Source organism: Salvia hispanica, chromosome 3 (genome assembly GCF_029641045.1).
Source record: "Salvia hispanica isolate PSC_SH4W2 chromosome 3, Shi_PSC_v1, whole genome shotgun sequence".
NCBI lineage: Eukaryota > Viridiplantae > Streptophyta > Magnoliopsida > Lamiales > Lamiaceae > Salvia > Salvia hispanica.
Genome location: NC_142694.1, coordinates 30,316,496 through 30,337,390, shown reverse-complemented (window position 1 = coordinate 30,337,390; position 20,895 = coordinate 30,316,496). Strand labels below are relative to the sequence as shown.

Sequence of the window (20,895 nt, the reverse complement as noted above, 5' to 3'; positions counted from 1 at the left end):
CCAATCCCAAACGTATATTTCTTCGTAATGACATAATGCTATTAATAGATTGTTCCTTGTACTCATATCCCACTTTGAGATTTAGGTCATAATCTCGATTTTAGTTTTAGAACCATCCTATCAAATTACAATGAAAAATTAATAAACTTCATTTATATTGCAAAAGATGAAGAAACTATAATTTAATAACTAGTGAATGTGATGCACAATTAAATAAATTCCATACAAAATATCTAGAATAGATTGATATATCTTGCGTCGATCGACATCTAAAGATGATTTTTGTCAATTTAGGTAGTGTTTCCATTTCTAAAATAAAATAATATCAAGATACAATCTAGGATTGAGATGTGAAATTATTTTAGTTATAAGGGGCTAGTTATGACTAATTATCCTATGATTATCCATCTAGAATTGAGTTGTGGGTTGAATCTCATGAACCAAACACACTACAAATTTAATCTCGGATACAATCTTGCAAACCGAACACCCCCTTAATATAACGATGTGTAAGATCGAGACATAACACACCTATGTCGAAGGTGTATATAATTCTTGTCCAACCTCATTCAGTTTGAGGGAGGTGACCCAAAAACAAATTCATGCGAACTTAACCCAAAGCGGACAATAACACACTGTTGTCGCAGTCGACAATCCGAACAAAAAGGTTTTAAAAAATTACAAACATTTTTAAAAATCGGAAATAATCAATAAATCACTAAATTAACATAAATTCAATTGTTAAGCCTTTTTAAATTGAACTCCTTTCATAAATTAATTAAAAAAAATTGATTCTATATATAGCATTTATCCTCATCCATGTCGACTCAAATCAATTATTAGCAAGTGGACCTTACTATAGAGGAATCACATAACTAATTCCATATATAATATTGGTGTCAAGAAACACCTCTTCTCACATCAATTGATCAATATTCCTCGTTTTTCCTACAAAAACTTGAATTCCTCAAAATCCATGGATTCCTCATTCATATTGTTCTTCTCTTTAGCTCTCGTAATCATCCTAAGCATTTCCATAATCATCACGAGACTAACTAGATCAGCTTGGTGCAGCTGCGCCGTCTGCCAATCCTACGTGGACTCGCAGTGGCGCAGCCGCTTCACCAACCTCTCCGACTGGTACACGCACCTCCTCCAATCCTCGCCGTCGCGCACCGTCCACATCCACGTCACCAACAACGTCATCACCGCCAATCCCGCCAACGTCGAGTACATCCTCCAAACTAAGTTCCACAACTTCCCCAAAGGGAAGCCCTTCTCCTCCATCCTCGCCGACTTCCTCGGCCGCGGCATCTTCAACGCCGACGGCGACACGTGGCGCTTCCAGCGCAAGATGGCCGGCCTCGAGCTCGCGCGCGCCTCCCTGCGCGCGTACGCGCTCGAGGTCGTCCATCACGAGATCCACCGCTGCCTGATTCCGGCGGTGGATTCTGCTTCTAGAGAGAAGGGGGTGTTGGATTTGCAAGACGTTTTCCGGAGATTCTCCTTTGATTGCATTTGTAGATTCTCCTTCGGGGTGGACCCCACGTGCTTGGAGCTCTCGGACTTCGAGGCGGCGTTCGACGTCGCGTCGCGGCTGTCGGCCGAGCGGGCGATGGCGGCGTCGCCGCTCGTGTGGAGGGCGAAGCGGTGGCTGGGAGTCGGGAGCGAGAGGCGGCTGCGGCGCGCGGTCGCGGATGTCGATGCGCTAGCGGAGGAGGTGATCCGGCAGCGGCGGAGGTTCGGGTCCGCCGGCCGGAGGGATCTCCTGTCGAGATTCATGGATAGTGTGAGTGATGAGACTTATCTGAGGGATATAATAGTCAACTTTTTATTGGCAGGGCGGGACACTGTGGGGTCCGCCCTGACCAGCTTTTTCTGGTTGGCAGCCCGCCACCCTGGGGTGGAGGCTGCTATACTAGAGGAGGCGGATAGGGTGATGGGAGTGGGAAATTCGAGGATCACGGGATACGAGGAGATGAGAGGGCTTCATTATCTTCATGCGGCCGTCCATGAGAGCATGAGAATGTATCCACCGGTCCAGTTCGATTCGAAATTTTGCCTGGAAGACGACGTTTTGCCCGATGGATGCCCGGTGAAAAAGGGCACTAGGGTTACGTACCACCCGTACGCGATGGGGCGTATTGAGGAAATTTGGGGGCCGGATTGGGCGGATTTCAAGCCGGAGAGATGGTTGCGAGACGGGGTTTTTTGCCAAGAAAACCCTTATAAGTATCCGGTGTTTCAAGGCGGGGTTAGGGTTTGTCTAGGGAAAGAAATGGCGTTACTAGAGGTGGAAAGTGTTGCACTCGCCTTGTTAAGAGAGTATCGTGTCGAGCTAATTGACTACCGCCCGGTCCCAGTGTTCTCACCCGGCCTCACAGCCACCTATCGTGACGGCTTGCCGGTCTTGGTGCATCGCCGGTGAACCATGCAAGTCCATAGACTTAGTACCATTTGTTAAAGTTCTCATGTTTATACGGTAGGGCTTTATTCTAGCTAGTAATGTAATTATGAATGTCCTTAACAATTATTGATTGATGTATCATTTTATGTCCCATTTAATTCATAGTGTGTGCATTACATAGTGTGTGCACTAGTGGCTGTCTAGAATCTAGATCTTGTATTATTATGTCTAATTATCATTTACTTTCCATAATGTTATGCATATATGTGTCGTTGATGTAGGTGATGATACATAATGATTTTTGTTGAATAATCCATCATTTTAGTTTGGTCAGGTGAATATATATGCAACAACTATTCTTTTTAATGAGGAATTAATTAATGTTGTTAGCCTAATTAATTAGTATTACAAACGTGTGAACCGTTAATATTGTTAGCCTAATTGATTATGATTTACTAACTACATAATTCATGTTTTGGGCATTATAAATTATAAACATCACACGCACATATACGGTGCGAGTACTGGAAAATAGACTGATAAACATAATTATGTTAAACAGATGCAGTCACATAATTTAATACGGAAATTAAAGAAAAAGAAAAAAAGGTGTATGTTATTTCATATATTGACACTAAAATAATTGAAATGGAAGGGGCAATTTTATTGTTTGGAAACAACTTTATGCTTATACTTTTATTTGTCGGTAATAGTATTTTATTCAAGTCAAGTGATGGCACGAAAACTCCTTAATGAAATTCGACTTTCAAAGTAACATGTTTTTTTAAATATCGTAATTAGATGATTGAAACATTTATTCAAACTTTAAACACATGATTAAAAACCATTTAAACATTTTATCATTAATATTATAAAAAAAAAAAATCTATGTAATTTAAAAAATTACTAGCTTCACAGATAATTTAGGCAAAGTTTACATGTCTAAAAAAACTACTCTATGAACGAAAACGACCTATCGAGTTTTATTTAAAAAAAGACAAATTAAATACATTTGATCATCACAACAATAATCGGTTCATCTAGTGGGTAAAAATAAAGAGGGAAACTTACCATATATTAACATAAAGGAAACACAATTTCTTTCCTAATTCAATTCTGTTTCCAAAAGGAAATACTTAAGTTTTTCTTCTTCATATATACTTACATCTTCTTCCAACTCTCTCATTCAAAACATTCGATCAAATTCTCTCTGTCCAAATCAACTCTCTCAAATCAAATTCTTGAATCAAATGAATGGCTGCTTCTTCTTCTTCTTCTTCCCATTCCTCATGCTGACGAAAACACTGAAAAAATCCAACACCTCTCCTTCTACAACCTCAAAAACAACACAATTCCAATGCATTGGCTCATCTCGCTTTCTTGGACCAAACCCTAAAAAACCCTTTCCTCTTCCCAAGCCCAAATCCACCACCACCAAATCACCAAACTCATCCTCTCCCAAAACCCCTCCCTCCGCGCGACTCCACGTGGCATGACCTACTACGAGCGATGCAACAAACACCCTCTTCGCCCTAGCCCCCGGTTTGCAAGTCGAGTCGTGGAGCTTGAGCGATGATTCTCCTACAAAGACGACGATAATTAGCGCTTCTTTCCCGAGATCATGGGGAGGTGAGGTACGACGGGGCGCTGACGGACTACATGGTGTGTCCGTACAGCGGAGGAGGGGAGTGGGGTGACGTGGCGGGAATGAATGCGATTTATTTTACGGATGATTATTGGGAGAGGATTATAGCTACGGAGGCCATGATTTTGGGGTTTTCTGCTTGGAGGGGTTTTTGAATTGGAGATGGAGGAGATCAATCCGCCACTCTCCCTTCTTCCACGTGATAAATATCATCGATTCATAATCCAGCGTAGTAGATGTATTTGTTTGGCTAATTTTGTTTATTGAATGAAAATAGGTCATTTTGATTACCTCTAATTACTTTTGTAGTTGTTGTTATCTGTTGACAGTCGGTTTAGTAATATTTTAAGAGATATCTATGGCAAAAACAGCAAATCTATTTTGTTTTTTATAACCAAATTTGACTTGCTCGAAACTCTTTCGACCGTATTTAGATAAAGCAATATGCATTCAAAATGGCAGTAAACCCTTGTTGAGCTATACAATAATGTATGGACGGAGGGGGAGTGTTATATTGCTACCTTATAACTTAATTACTAGCTATAACTAAATAATAAGGACTTAGATCATTAATCCCTAAATGTCAATACGATCAATGAAAAACGTCAATAAGACCATAGGAATAATTCCAAAAAATATCAATAGGGGTATTAATGTCAATTAACTACATGTTTAGTTATAACTAACTTTTAAAAGAAATCCCAAAACTTTAAATTCATATAACATATATCAAATTAAAGATATTTTCATAAGGATTACAACGATATCATACATACATATGTTCCGACGTCAAAATTTGAAAAAAAATTCAAATTTTTTTAATTTTTTCGTACAAGCAGAAATGTCAACATACTATATAAAATATATCAATATAATACATGTAGAATGTCAATATAAGCAATGGGTTAACATTCTTAAAGCATTGTGTTGACATTCTCAAAGTATTGAGTTGATATTTTCGAAACACTATATTGACATTTTCATCCAAAACCCTAATTTTGAGTTTTTTTTATCTTTTTCGATTTAATTAATAAAAACGAAAATTACATGTGGCAAATTATAGACCACACGTTTTCTAAAATCCTTGGCCTTAAATTAGTTGTAGTTAGCAATTAAACGATGAGTTAGCAATTGATCACTCCCCGTATGGACAGTATTGTTTCATGAATTAATTAATTATCAACAGCTAGGGCTGGCAACCCGATAACGACCCAACCCAATAAGGCCAAACCCGAACCCAACCTGTTAAGGAAACTCCAAACCCGAACACGAACCCAACCCGCCAGCTTCAAACCCGGACACGACCCGAACACGATAACGACACGAACCACTTTGGGTTGACCCGACACGATATCGACCTGAACATGATACCGACAAAAACCACTTTGGGTTGACCCGACACGATAACAACACGATTACAAATTGCTTCAAAAGAGCGAAAATACTAATAATTAAATTAAACTTATTAAATCAAAATAAAAAGAATATAATAATAATAAATTATATTATAAAATTATTTGTTGATTAGTTTTGCTACTACATAATACCTGAATTAACGTTTTGTATCTATAAGTATAAACTTATTTTTCATAAATTTATTCAAATTATCCTTTTATTCTAAACACTAATTGATTTAGTACTATTTTTCATTTGGATCTCTCACGGTCATTGTATTTTATTTCATTTCTTTCGACTACTTTAATTTTTGTAATTTGAAATATAATTTGAAGCTTGTAATGTCAAATATTTTCTATATATTATAACACATGGAGAAATATGCAAAGTAGGGTCATTACATGGTCATTTAATATTATTATCCAAAATTACATGAATGAAGACATAATTATATATTTTGAATATATTAACTAATACACTTGAAGTGTCACACGCCTAGGTGGACGTTGAGAGCAACAATCTTCTATCGTCGAACTAGCTCTTATGTATCATTTGATGCATTATAAAATATAGTAGATTATTAATCATAAATTAATTTTATAATATGGGTCTAAAATTTGTTGTGGTTTATCATACTATTTAAATATATCAATTTATATAGCAAGTCATATAATTAAAGGATATGTTACAACTTACATGTTGTGTTCCACATGTTGTTATCATCATACCATCTCTATTATGATATTATTACACACTATGGAAATAATTATAAAAGTAATATTAAAATAATACGGTAAATGAAATATTGAAAATATTGTGATTTATCATATAGTATTACTAATAATTTTTCATGATCTTATCAATTTATGTAGCAAGTGCTATACATTTGAATGTTGTATTATTATTATATGTATTGAGTCCAACAATGTCTCATCATTGAATGACCCATATTATATTGTTAATAATTTTAGATAGAATAATCAACCAATATGTATAATATTATTTTCAAAATTAAAAGTTAGAAATTAATGATAAAATATCAATGGTTTCAAAAATAATATGAGAGAATTTCCAAACAAAAGAGTGTTTTCCTAATTTATACTTTGTAAAAAAAAAGCAATTTATTTATCTTTATATCATTGTGATAGTTTAAATAAAATGACTAAAAAATTATTCCATCATTATTCCATTACAACTATGGATGGTTATTCTCTCTAAAAATTTTCTTTTAATAAGGGTCTGGTACCATATCTGTACTACAATACAAATGAAAAATGAAAAATTATAAATAAGGTTAAATTAGTCACAAAAATATGTAATTAATGATGCTATCTAATCAAAATAAATTAATATTATCCTTTTTAAAATTTGAACAGCATTTTGTGTATGCAATTTTTGTAAATTTATCTTTACTCAAAATAAAAATACTAATATTAATTTTTAACGGGTTACCCAATCCGACCCGCATCCAACCCGCATCCAATAAGACTTGATCCAAATCCAATATTTTCGTACGGATTTGTGTCGGATTATCGTGTCGTGTCAAAAATTACCAGCCCTATCAACAGCATACAATAAATTATGGTATACGGGTGAAATCATGTTAGTTTAGTTTTATGTAAATGAAGCCCTTGCTTTACAAAAGGCCTTGTGTTTCGAAGCATAGCGTACATATTTGCACTGACAAAGAGATTGGAGGAAGCTGAATGATACGTACACGTGCTTCTAGCCAATAGGGAATGGGGTTGTGTTCAAATCAAAATCAATATAAGATGCATAAACAAATGTAAGGCCTAACTATACCCACTTTACAACCCAATCTGGAAAAATCTCGTTAAATTACACATAATGACAAGGTAAAATTTTCCAACTGCTACTTCAAAACCAGAAAATTTGGGGAAGATGAGAAGTGCAAGAACTACCAACCACGAAAAAAAAACATACATATAGCAGTGGAGGCTCCGCTTCCCATCTGAGCAACAAAGAGAAGGTTGTAGTAATCATAATCATAGTAACCAAAAAGACCACCAGATCCCTTGGTGAAGCCACGGGAGGGGGAAACCCTCAACGTGCTTTGTCCACCTTTCTACATCATCCATGCTTGAAGATTTCAGAACTTGTCCTTGTGGCATCAGAGTCGTGCAATCTAAGATTAGCAGGAATAGGACTTAATTGTATATTTTTACTGGCTTCTCGAATGTGTGGCGATTCTGCAATGATTTTAAAGGCCAAAAGGAAACAATAAATTATGAACCATCATGAATTGTATTCATACACTTGATGTGCCAATTGAAAGTTTAGCAATATTATCAGATAAGTGGTAAGCAATAAATGAAGAAAATGAATAAGTATGTCCAAAAATATTACCTGGCTCGCATTATAAGACCTTTTGGGGGTCGTGTCTGAGTGCTCTAACCCCAGGTACTGCTCCCAGGCACCATATACATCTCTTCTCTGAAAGAGAGAATTGCAAATTCCTCAGTGTACGTACTTAGCATTGATAAATGCTTGAATTGCATGATTGATACCAAAACTTAAGCCAAAAAAAGGAAAGATTTGAAAAGTAGAAAGACCTGGAAACGGGTTGACACAATGTCCGAGTCCTCTAGATACTCTGGACGTCCCAATGACAAAAAGGCAAACTTCCACTGAATAGTTAAGAAGGTACACAAAACAGTTAGAAAACTCCCGGTCTCCTGGTATAACCAAACCTTAGCAAAGTGCATATATTGGTTCGACAGCAAATGGTAGTACCTTAGAAAACTCCTCATCTGGGACCTGCAATTTCTTTTGAATTCGTGCTTTGACCTCTGCTAATGTCTCTCCTTCGTGAATGACCAAAAAGAAAGGTTCACCGAAATTCTGAACTTGCTGTTTGACCACACAAAAAAAAGTTAAGGAATTTAAATGTTTATTCTATAATGCATATTAGAATCCTGTACATATATTGTACCACTTGATTCTGTGCAGTCTCCTTTGTGAAATGGTAAACATGAATCAGGCGATCATGTTGCCCCAAGTTCTTTTCTTCTTCCGGAATCTAACATAGAGCAAGAAATCAGGTTTTATAAGATGAACAAACATAAAACATACTGTAAGATAATACAAACCAACCAAAAATGTAAATATGTAATGTATGATCTTATAACTGAGAATCGATTACCACTTTCCACTAAATATGTTTGAAAAATACTTATGTTTTTTACATCTTGGACTGTTGTCACAGCATGTCTTGTATCATTTGATACAGCAGGCATGGTTCAACCATATAAGAGTATAAACAAATATAGCAGTGTCAACGACAAAATATTTTGAGAAAAGATACCTCCTCTGCACGTAACGTCCAGTATTGATCATTTATGTTTTCAATCTTCTCATGGGTAGGGAAAATCTGTAAAATGAAGAGAGCAGCATGTGGATTATGAGTCTAGGACGTAAATGTAGTTTTGTGATCTAAGGACACTGCAAATCATAACTTCTAAAAAGATAGTGAAAAGACGTCAATGTCATAACAGTTTAGTGTACAGGACGTCAACAAGATCACATTTGACATTTTGTTCCAACCGAAATTATCACAAGATAATGAAAAACAAAATCCTCCTCAAGCAGAAATGTCCAATCCCTAGAATGAAAACAAAGTAAATTCCAAAGAGGCATTCACAAACATCAAAAGATCAGAATGTCACAGCAGTTCTGTTCAGAAAAGAAAAAAAAAGAATGTCACAATAGAGAGCATTACCTTGTAAATCTTGTGATAGAAAACTTCAAGCAGTCTAAGTTCAGCATTTGGCTGAGACAACTCTACCTATCATTAGATAAAAAGGATGTCAGATATCATCAAGCTGCTCATGATATACTCTCACTTCCTTGTAGTTAACACCAAGGAAACTTGCTTTAAAATGTTAAACAGAAAACACTCCAAATAGCAGTGAAGGTATTAATGATGAATCAGTTTCATGACCTGTTAAATTAAATGTTTACCTTTCCCTTACATCATGGGGCATTCATTGAACACAAAGCAGCTCCATGTTTACATAATTGATTACAAATTGCAGAGAACCAAGCTTACCTTTGTTTTAATTTCATTGAGGACATCTCCGACAGTGCTAGGTTTAGGCAACCTAATATTAAGGATTGTAGCCTGAGAAAAAACATAAGAAACATGTCAATGATTTATAGGATTCAGATTAATAGAAATTTTCAAGGGTAGGTCAGTTTTGGTACCTCATCTTTTGTTGCATGATGGAACGCAACCTTTAAAGTTTTCAGGCACTGCAACTCTGGAAGAGGGATGTCCAGGACTTCATAATAGAGTATATCCGATATCTATCACAACCCAGTAAATAATCTGTGGTCAGTAATAGTATTGCACAACCCAGAAGAATGCTTGCATACTCTCTGCTTACAATTAGCCCATGAATGAGCAAAATAGAACCACCTGATTGTAGTGGACAAGCATGTCTATCAAATGATCAACTGATCGATATTTGATAGGATTGGGCTTTGGTTGCTGGGAGTAGCAATTGTGAGGAGTAAGCCGGATTTTAGATGGATCATCCAAGCTAAGGTGTTGGGCTACTCGTTCCACAACATCATCATAAGTGTGATTCTTTGCCCTGTACGTCAAGTCAAAAATGGTTATACACACTTATCTCAAAAAGGGTTCTGACTAATTCAAATGAAACAGAGTCGATAAGTGATATCAGATAGTACTCACAACTCCAAACAAAATTCATCTTCCTTGGGCCTCTCCAAAGCTCGAAAATGGACAATCTGCCAGAGTTGAACCACACATTGAGGAACGGAGGTAAAGGGGAAAGAGTCAAAGGGTGCAAATACTAGTTACACACAAGAACTTCCAAGACTAGCTTTTCGCACATGTACATCAGTTTCGGTCAAAAGTCCCATAGAATATTAAGAAAACATACCAAGTTGGTACAGCCAACCCCTCAACAATGAAATGAGGTGGAGTTGAGTGTTGACATAAAATTATAGTAAAACGAAGTTTGCCAAGAAACAGTTGAAAAGAGAATGGCAGGGAGTGAATGGAAAAAATACTAAGTGATATTTGGCAGCATTTAAAGATCAAAAGCTTGAGTAACAGCACATTTCATGAATTATTTCTTAAGAAAAAATCGCAAAACTCAGAAGAGGGACAGGGGAGGGGGAGTAATGTCAACCTGGCGATTTTTCACATATTCCAGATATGAAGGAACATCAGCAAACCGAACTTGCTCGTCAGTTTCAGGGGGTGGCCATTTCTGGAAGCAGATAATGTCCCCATCTTCAATCTGTGTGTGCGTGAGAGAGAGAGACAAAGAGATTTAGCATATGGTACACAAAGAGACACATACAAGTTATTTATAGTAAATAAAATAGAAAATACCTGACTGAACCGAAATGAAGCTCGTTTATCAAGGCGTTCACACATAACAGATGGCTCAAATTTGATTTCCTGTAGACATTGGAAATAATGTTCCGTGAATTATAAATCAAGAAAAATAATACATGTTTGTCTTATGTGTAACATCCTATTGTCCAACAGAACAATCCAGATGTGAACTATTGTATAGTGACACAACATACCTCAAAGAGTTCAATTTCTTGATCAGAAGCAAACCCAGCTAATTCATTCAACTTCATTAGGATCTCAAGAGGCTTGCCAGTACTTTTTACAAAAATCCTGCCAACATATCTGGAAAAAGAATGATTCAATGATCATATTAGCAGGCAGAATTCTTAGAAGTTAAAATGATGCACTACATTTTTGTTGAGTATGTTGTACCGGAGCTCTTCTTTATGGGGATCGTAGAGTTTAAAGAATAGCAGTATGTCTTCCTTAATCTTTTCTGGGGGAGGAACCAGTTGTAAATCCTATCATTTGAAAACAGTCAACTCACATTGAATAGGATAAATGAAATACCTACAACATATCAATACACATGTAAGTAGTAGTAGTATATAGTATTTCTTTATTGGCAAAAGATATACCGGTCCACGCTCCACTTCCAAGAACAACTTCAATTCTGCATTATGGGCTTTATTTGATACTTCCCGCAGTGTTCCTACCTGCACAACATAAGCAGGAGAAAGAAAATAAACAAAATAACTAAGGAAAAATTGGATGCCACTTTTAAGCATTCTGAGTCACAGGAATCGAAGAAGCATCAATCAAATAAATAAGATTTAGCAAAGCTAAAAACAACTGGGAAAGAAAGTTACTGCGTACAGAAAGCCTAAGACAATAGTTGGAAACGAAGCATCATCAATCATATACACAAAACAGGAAGCAACAATAGTACAAAATTACTTGATGTATCAGATTAAATAGGGAACCTTTTCTCTTTCATAAAAAAAGGACTGTTATTCTTAACAAGCACACCTTCTTATGACGATAGTTGGAAACGAAGCATCACCAACCATACACAAACAGGAAGTAAAACTGTACAAAATCATTCGACGTCTCATTGATTAAATAGGGAACATTTTCTTTTTGAAAAAAAGGACCGCTGATTCTTAACAAGTACACCTTCTAATGTGAGAAAACTGTTAAATTCTCTCCTCCATCCCCATTCCTCTACAACCCCCCGAACGCATAAAAAAGAAACAAACAAGAATTAACATAGAGAAGCCAAATAAAACACTCAATGCCTCAAGAATTATAATTGACATAATGCTTGTCAACGGCATCATAAAGAAAAAAAATGGAAAAAAAAAAAGAGAAGTATATAAGCAGGCCACCCATCTAAAAGTAGGTAGTGCACACCTATTATGACATTTTAGTTTCTGTAGATACTATCAATGAGTGCCACAAGCACCATCAAAATGGGAACCACCCATGCAAATAAAACACAGATAGTAACACAGATAACATAATTACCGTTTGAGCTTCCTCCTGGGGTGTCAATGGTCTGTTTGGGCGGTAAGTATGGTTTTGTCTTTTTGCCCATATCCAAAAGCGCTGAAATTGAACAGGTATACCAAGTTCTTTGGCGACCTCCTCCTTCAAAAATAAGCATAGACATAAGTGAGACATGTACTTTCACATGAAACATGAAAAATGCTTCATGATGTTGAGATGAATCAAAAGGAAAAGGAAAGAAATATGCACATGCACAGAGTCAGAAAGGGAGAAATGCGCGTTGCAGTAAAGAACCAAATGTGACGGAAAAGAGTAAAAACAACCAGGAATACTGATTAAGGTTTCTAATATTAAGCATCAACCCAGGATTTTTGGAAAAATAAATCTTTCTAATTTTAAGCATCATTAACGTTTGCACTTGCATTCCTTAGAACAGGTTGGCATTACTATTATTATTATTATTATTATTATTAATCTCATGCATGACTCATCGATAAATTTCTATGTGGATTTTTGTAGTGTAGCATTTAATGTTTTTACTTAGAAAAGTTGAAGATGAAGCATACTATTTCCAAATGCATTCATCTCACGGTTTATCTTCAACTAAGTGTTATCCTAGGTAAGTTAAAATTAGCACTTCCTCTCCAAGTGATCTTACCTGCCATCACCAAATTTAGATCCAGAATAAACAAATGATCCCACTTTGTGCATAATTACATCATTTATCAGTATCACTGTTGGTTTACTGAAATACCAATAGAATCACTACGACTGACCAGACCATCAAGGAACTATAATTGAACTGTTTCACTTCATCCAGTAAAAATATTACTCCCTCCGTCCCTGAAAATTTGTCACCTATTTCCTTTTTCGTCCGTCCCTAAAAGTTTGTCACCTTTCACTTTAACCATTTTTGGTAATAGACCCCACATTCCACTAACTCATTCCCACTCACATTTTATTTTAAAACTAATATATAAACGTAGGACCCACATGCCACTAACTTTTTCAACTCTTTTTCTATTACATTTCTTAAAACCCGTGCCGAGTCAAATGGTGACGAATTTTGGGGGACGGGGGGAGTATCACAGAATAATATGTTTCATCACACAACAAGCTACATTTAGGGTAATAAATATTTCCCTAAATTCAAGCAAAAGAGAAAGTACCTTGAAAAGGTTAAAAGGCATCTGTTTCTGGATTCGGAAATTACGGACTTTATCATGATCAACAAGGTCAAAATAGATATCCTTTCCAATTTGCTCCCTCAGGTCCTCATCTCGAGCAACCTGCATTGGAAATGCTTCAGCAATGTATTTCAAGAATAAGAAAGTAAAGTCTACATGAGAATGCCTGTTTAGAAAAAATAACCTTTATAATAGTGTAAAGGTGAGCCTGTGCTTTGTATCTTCTCTTATCTTCCTTTTCTTCTTGTTCCTTTTTCAGTCTTATCTGGTTTAAGTAGGGCATGTCAAGTTTCAGGTAAGAGTATGAAAAAATTACCTTAAGAAATAGCAGATGTACAAAACATAAATATTACCCTAAGATGCTCAGCAATGTCCTTTTCATCCACATCACAGATTATTTTGTCCTTGTCGCTCACTCGTATATACACAAGCATGTACGCATTCGAGTATTTGGTGAATTTGAAAGGAGTGTTATTGTAACCAGGATTTGTCTGTGGCAACTGTAGCATAAATGAACATAAGCACCACTACAATAGAGAGTTTGAGAGGATAAATATCAAAAAGCAGACATATCACCTCCTCCTCGCCACCATACTGCTCTTCTAGTGCCCTTTTCACATCTTCTTTGGTGACCCTCTCGTCATCAAATTTATACCTGAAAAAAGAGCCATTGCACAAAAGTGCATATGCAATATACAATGGCAGGATGAGACTGAGCATAAGACAAGACCAAGTAAACTCATCCAATGTAACAAATAATTGCATGTCTTAGTGCAGTGATCACGATAGAACTGGTAAGCTCCAAACCATTCAGTATCCATGTATATCTAAGTATATATATATGAAGGGAAGAACAAGAGCAAGGGATAATAGATTCTTCAAAAGTACTGAGACCTACCATTGATCAGTAAGAGTTGGCCTGATGAAGGCATAATAGTGTCCACCATGCACCCCGCCACTATGAACTAAGACACTGTTGACATGAAACAAGCAAGACAAGTATCCTCTATCAGCTTCAGGTCAAAGGTATAACAGAAGAACATGCGAGGATAGACGTATATATTAAGGAGTCCAATCACCTATGAAGCGTGTAAAGATTCCGTACACTCCTATCAGCATCGGGTGATAAATATTTGCCATTATCTCTATCAAGATCAAGCTCTAATGGAAATTCATAGCGGTCATTTATCTGCATCAGTGACAAATTACAATTGATTCAAAACCTATTTTTCGCTTGAAGGTCATCATACATAAACATTGAAGCACTGAAACGAAAGTTGTATTAGGAAAAAATATTGATTATGCATGCACTAGTTATGTAAACCAAGCTGGAAAGGTCAAATGGTTTTTTTTTCTCATCTACATTGAGGAGCTGTAGCAAAAATGAGCCACCAGCACAAGGGATCAAACTGAGGCCATAATAAATTTACACGATAACTGATTGGGACAGTTTGTAACAGTTGAACAAATTCAGCACCATCATCTCAGTATAAGCACAATTTCGATATCATGAAAGAGATTTGAAGCAAGAACAATTATATTTAGCAAAAGAAAACTGGATCTTGTGGAAGCACTCGTGAAAAATCCACTCTTGAGATGAAGAAGTTTATGGTGTGAGCCACTAACCTTCACCATTGTATCTCTCATAAAATCATACTCGAATCGCTTTAACTGAAGCTGTAGAACTGGTGGAAAGTCAATGAACAAGACACCCTTCTTGGCATCCTAATATTTAAAAAAAGATTTTAATTAATATGTAGAGAAAAGCTTGTGTAGAAGAAACATTGTATCAATCATAAGGAATACGAATAAAAGCATACAGAAACTGTAAATCCTAAATAAAGCTAACTTAATTTTCATATACTTGTGATTGGTCAATCCCTGCTGCATCTAATGAAAAAGAATACATCTGTCATGACTACCATAATTTACGACGCCATCTGAAATGACATTCAAACAGAATAATGAAAGTCTTCCTCTAATGAAAAGAAATTTTTGTTCCCCGCAATCTTGTTGCTATTAGACCAACCTAACAAGATTTCCTTCCAATGATGACCTGTTCCTTGGACTCAGTGTGTAGCCATCATCACAACAATGAGTCCACAAATTACTTCACTTGTCAAAGTCAAGTACAGATGGATTGTTTTATCAATGCAAAAAACAGCATGCACCTCCCATAATGTCAATACATTTTTATCTGTTGAATGCTATAAAATTTGCTTGATAGCCATGCCATATCTCTAAATAACGAAACAAAGACAATTTTTCCCTCCACCGTATCATAATCCAGACAGGTGCCTAGCATGATCCATATGTAGTGTATCCATAAAGATCTGTCTGGGCAGACGACTTCAGAGTTTTACAAACCAAGAGGTCTACCGTTATAAGTATGTTGTTGAGATTCATTAACAATCTCTCAATCAAAATTCACTTATCGCGACCCATAAATTACATGACTATTACAACATCATACATTGGAGGCACCAGAGTCACATTGACATTGACTCTGGTGCATGACTAATCACAAGAAGGCCAGAGTTCCATAGATGTATGACTATTTCAAAAGCTTTTTACATTTATAGACTGTTGAACTATTCTCATTAAATAGCTGACACAAGACAGATTAACATTCCTTCAAAAACTTCAATTAATGGAAATGTAACTTTCCCAGTCAGGTCTAGATTATCATGCAGCACACAGATATTCTTGCAGTTTTCAACCTTCAAGAAAGATATATAGATATAGATAAACTACATCATTATCTAGTAGAGGAATTACATACCTGCAAACCATGTTCCTCGGCATGGTATTTGTTATCTCCTTCAAGGCATTCTACTTCCACATACTTGTCAAATGAAGCATAAACATCCTTGCAACCTTTTACATCAAGTTGAAGGTCTGCACCCACAAGAACAACTGTTAAGATAAACTCATCTCTATTAAAAGACAAAGGCCATCCTCAGTACGAAATAATACCATAAAATGACTCTTTTCTTGTTGATTTGAAGTCCACGTTAATACATTCAATATAATTCATATGATGGCCTTCAAATAACTTTTGTATGGTCCCTTCGACAACAGTTCCCTGTCCAGTAAAAGAAAAAAAGAAGAAGTCCACAATGACCTTATAAGTACAGAAAAGAATCTTCAAGGAGGTCTGTTATGTCGGAATTTTCAGTACCTTCATCTTGTCTTCAAGCTTCTCACATAAAACTCTGTTAAGTTCTTGAACATCATGTTGCATGAATGAATCATAAGTGTCCCATCCAAATGATTTAGTCAATTCTTTTGTAGCCACACTGGTGTCATTGTATTGGAGCTTATAGAATAAACTCTGTAAAGCCAAAGGGATACTCCCAGTAGGGATATCATTCTCCGTTGTTGGCATATGATACACGGCCTGATATAACATGTTTAAAGTAAGGCTTCACCATACTTCCCTAATAATGGCCTTGAATAATTAAATATTGGCCATTCAGAACTAGATAAATTGCAAACTTAAATAACCTTTCTGAAATAAGGAATATGGTACAAAGTCTGCAGCAAAGAGTTCATGTAACAAGTTGCCCCCTGGTTCTTAAGCCCAACATAACCTGTCTCCTTCTTTGAGTCATATGCCCAGTAGTCAATAACCTTGCGTACAGCAACATCGGCTTCAACTAAACAGGTATCATTCATGAGGTACCCCTTGTTGGGATCATAAAGATCACTGAGAGGCATGAAAGATGTGAAACCCCAGTCACTCTCCCTTTGATTAAACTGGTGTTGCGTGTCTACAGAGCCCAAAAACAAAGGAAGAATAAATCACAACAATCATGATTTAGGTAGCAAATGCTTTACAAAGTGACAGAATGTAGACAGCATTAATTTTTTCAACATTTTATAGCCAATGTACTCACTCAAAGTGAAATCAGTATTATTGTCAGACCAATAATACAATCAAATAAAATGTTTAGAAGAGATTTCGTGATAAAAGTCCTGTACGTAACTGAGAATCATTTAAGCAAGATTTACAAAAATCAGTATCTTGATTGCCATGTATTTATGGAAGGAAAAGTATCAGCATAACTCTAGATTCTTTGCCTTCTAGTTTACAAACTTGCAGCATCCAATACAGGACCTATACCATGAATCAATGAAGAGATATTTATTTAAAAACCTATATTACGATCATATACATATACAGACACATGAAAGTCTCTATTTTGAGTCTCAATACTTAATTACATATCAAGCTTTAGCTACATAATTGCATCAAAACAGATCTAATTCTTGGGTATACCTTTCTTCACTGTAAGTTTGTTATGCATTTGATTGACTACAGCCAAGCTAAACTGTGCATATCTACTCCACCCATAGGGCAAGGTAGCCGAATCGGCCACATCTAAATACATCGACAAGAAGTCCACATTGTTTCCCTTCGGGAAAATAAGCACGCGCCTGCGGAAGGAAACTCGTGTCAAAAGGCAATCAAGTTGCTTTCCATAACAATACAAGGCGAAGCAACATCGAAATTTAAGAAATAAAGTGTAAGTAGCTCTAACAAACATAATAAATTTCATTCTTCGGATGCCACCAACACGTGAACGTAAATGAATCATGAATGAGGCCATATTCGAATTCAAAAAATTACCATTTATAACCCCCAACAGTGAAGACATCAGAATATAGCTTCTTCATATTCAGTCGAGAAAAGTTCTCAATTGTCCACGTGAAACGTGATGCTTGTGGCTCTTCATTTGCCTGATTCTCCACACTTCCCGTGTTGTCATTGTCGGCCGGTGCCACTAGGAAATTATAAAAAGCTACTAATTTTAGTACACTTGGAGCAAAACAAAGACAGAATCATAAGTTTTGCTTATAAATCATAAAAAATGAAGAATCCAACAATGACATAGCCACATGTAACCAGGACATAAAACTCAAAAGACCAAATCACGGCAGTACTTAGCATGTATGTGTGCTTCCATCTTATAAACAGACATCAACATTTACAATAGTGTAACAGAGTGAAGCACCTTCCATCGGCTGAGGACCTTCGACTAAAGGCTGAGGACCTTCGACTAAATCCGAGTGTGGAACCAGCATCTCTTCATCTTCCTGCTGCTAAAGTCCAGAAGCAAAAATAGAAATGAGAAAGAAATGAGCTTGATCTTGATCCAGCAAAAATTAGGCTTCATTCCAGAAGTCACAATCTCGAATTCAATCATTCTCACTAAATCAGCACAATTACAATAAATTCAAATTGAACTAGGCTTAAACCTCCTTTCTCGCTCACGCAAAACCCTAGTCGATCCAACCATTCAGCCCCCGCACACCATACAAACGCCTAAACTTGCGGCAAAAGGCATGAATTGGAGAAAATGCAAACAAATTGCTAATATGCATGAACACACACAGCAATAGACCACGGAAACGATAGAAAGCCGAAAATGAGCAAATATGGAAAAATGAGAGTGAATAGGATAGTGGAGTTACATCCAACGGCTGAGGAGTCATCATCGTCATGGCTGGAGAGACAGCAGCCGACGGATCGATACTATGCAGGTTGTTTAGGGGAGAGAAAGAGGGGGAGGAGGGGGAGACAGAGGAGAGAGAAAGCGGGAGCTAGAGAGAGAAAGATGAAAGGTCTGAGGGATTTCTGAGTGATGGGGTCTCGTCTCGACATTCGATAGGGATAATTTGGGTGTTTTCACAATTGAAGGGGGCAAAATTGGGATTAGGAAATTAGCCAACAAAATCACGACGTGTGATGAATAACAGTACGAGGGCATTTTGGTCAATCGGATTAGAACTTTGGAATTGTCGACGCTGTCGAGTTTGATGTGATTTTAAGACTTTAATGACTTTAATCTCTTTATCAATTATTGGTATTACTATATAGTATGTTAACATTCCATCATAAAAATACATGCATTTAAAATAATATAAAAATGAATGTATAATTGATAAAGTATAAAAGATGAGGAGAATAGTAGTTAATTTATTATTAGTGGAGAATGAAATTCACATTATTATTTGTGTTTAATAATTTATAATGATGGTCCGTAATGATTTAAGTTATAAATAACTTACTAAATATAGGTAATTAGTTGTGGACATCTTTCTATGAATGAAAATGCTCATATTTTTATGGGACGAACGGAAATAGAGAGTGACATATTTTTATAGGACATGTGGAGTATTAAAATAGCATTTGTTCTCCCATAGTAAAGTTAAAAAATATCCAATGAAATTAAAAAAAATTAAAAAATCTAATTTTTGGGTAGAGGCATGTTCATGTGCTCACACGAGTCAAAACACTAACGGTCATATACCACAACAACTTGATTCATACATCTGTTATCTATTGTTTCATCACTTACTTCTTGAATGGAGGAGTGTCGACTTTGAAAATATCGGAATCGAGACAATGAATGTTGAGGTAGGTTGGGTTGTCAGTAGACGTTGTTGGACATATGTGTCTATCATCGTTGAAATTAGTTGTCTCTTCTTAATTATCATTATTTTTTTATTAAGTTGCACGTCAACGGTGTAACTATGAGAGCATTAGCAATAAGACCCTAGCCACCACCTAGCGGACGGCGGTTGGCTAGGGTCCTATTGCAATAGCCGAGCTGTGGGGGAAGGGGAGGGGCGCCCAAGAGCTCGGCGGTCGCTGGGTGCTAGCTCGATGCCTATTACTCGCTAGCACCTGTCGAGCCATAATTGTTTAGTTTTTTAATTTCTAACCATAATTGTTTAAATTTTTTATTTCTACTCTATGTATACAATCCATTGCACTTTTCCTTTTAGTATTTGATAAACACCAACAATTAAAATGAATTAAATTGGATGACTTTTGGGAAGGCTGTTGAAAGGGCTATGAGAAGGGCGTAGAGAATGGCTAAACTGTGGGAGAGCTTTGATGATGTAGCCGAAGGAATTTGTGATTGAGTTGTGAAAAAAGGCTTTACTATTGCTAATCCATGACAATCCAGAGCATTGTATTCTCACGGATAACTATCTAAACTTAATTTTGCAATTTCAATTGTTTATACTATTTGAACTAATGAATTATAAGGATGATTATTATCTAACAGAACTAATACCAACTATTAAAGCAATAAGAACATAGGAATATAACAATTAAATAAGAGAATAATAGGCGTTAGTTCCATCAATTCTTTAGTGCATTCAATCATCAATTTAATAGTAGTACTATATTATTACGGCTCAAGTTTCATTAGGGCAATCACTAATATAGTATCCCTCCGTCCCTCGACTCCCTTCCCTACGTAGTTGAGTCGAATTTATTTCTTTATATTGTCTCACTGTAGTTAAATCATTATTTTCACAAAAAGCAACAACACTTCTTCCTCTTGTTTTATTTTCTGTTCATCTCTCAACCTTTTTACTC

General features: G+C 36.3%; 1 protein-coding gene and 2 pseudogenes across 4 annotated transcripts; 2 read left to right on the top strand and 1 right to left on the bottom strand.

The window, feature by feature from the left end:
• The first annotated feature begins 896 nt into the window (after positions 1–896).
• Positions 897–2,719, top strand: LOC125209726 (cytochrome P450 94C1 pseudogene; annotated as a pseudogene).
• A 421-nt stretch (positions 2,720–3,140) lies between these two features.
• On the top strand, positions 3,141–4,275 carry LOC148930538 (uncharacterized; annotated as a pseudogene).
• Positions 4,276–7,192: 2,917 nt separating this feature from the next.
• On the bottom strand, positions 7,193–19,150 carry LOC125212478 (ubiquitin C-terminal hydrolase 12-like). 4 transcript variants are annotated; one of them, XM_048112661.2, is made up of 32 exons: positions 18,975–19,150; positions 18,515–18,602; positions 18,130–18,283; positions 17,779–17,936; positions 17,004–17,269; positions 16,678–16,896; positions 16,473–16,581; positions 16,279–16,394; positions 15,123–15,221; positions 14,576–14,685; positions 14,395–14,469; positions 14,073–14,151; positions 13,850–13,996; positions 13,681–13,761; positions 13,479–13,598; positions 12,328–12,450; positions 11,439–11,516; positions 11,233–11,321; positions 11,034–11,142; positions 10,834–10,902; positions 10,628–10,738; positions 10,165–10,220; positions 9,883–10,063; positions 9,672–9,773; positions 9,517–9,588; positions 9,187–9,252; positions 8,773–8,838; positions 8,401–8,487; positions 8,202–8,318; positions 8,021–8,095; positions 7,815–7,901; positions 7,193–7,657 (listed from the first exon to the last, which is right to left on the bottom strand). In XM_048112661.2, exons 1-32 carry the CDS (start codon positions 19,002–19,004, stop codon positions 7,616–7,618), a joined length of 3,381 nt encoding a protein of 1,126 aa, XP_047968618.2. In that variant the 5' UTR covers positions 19,005–19,150; the 3' UTR covers positions 7,193–7,615. The 4 variants fall into 4 exon arrangements, with proteins under 4 accessions (XP_047968618.2, XP_047968621.2, XP_047968622.2 ...); XM_048112664.2 differs by having other exon boundaries at positions 9,886–10,063; XM_048112665.2 differs by having other exon boundaries at positions 18,515–18,599.
• Positions 19,151–20,895: the final 1,745 nt, after the last annotated feature.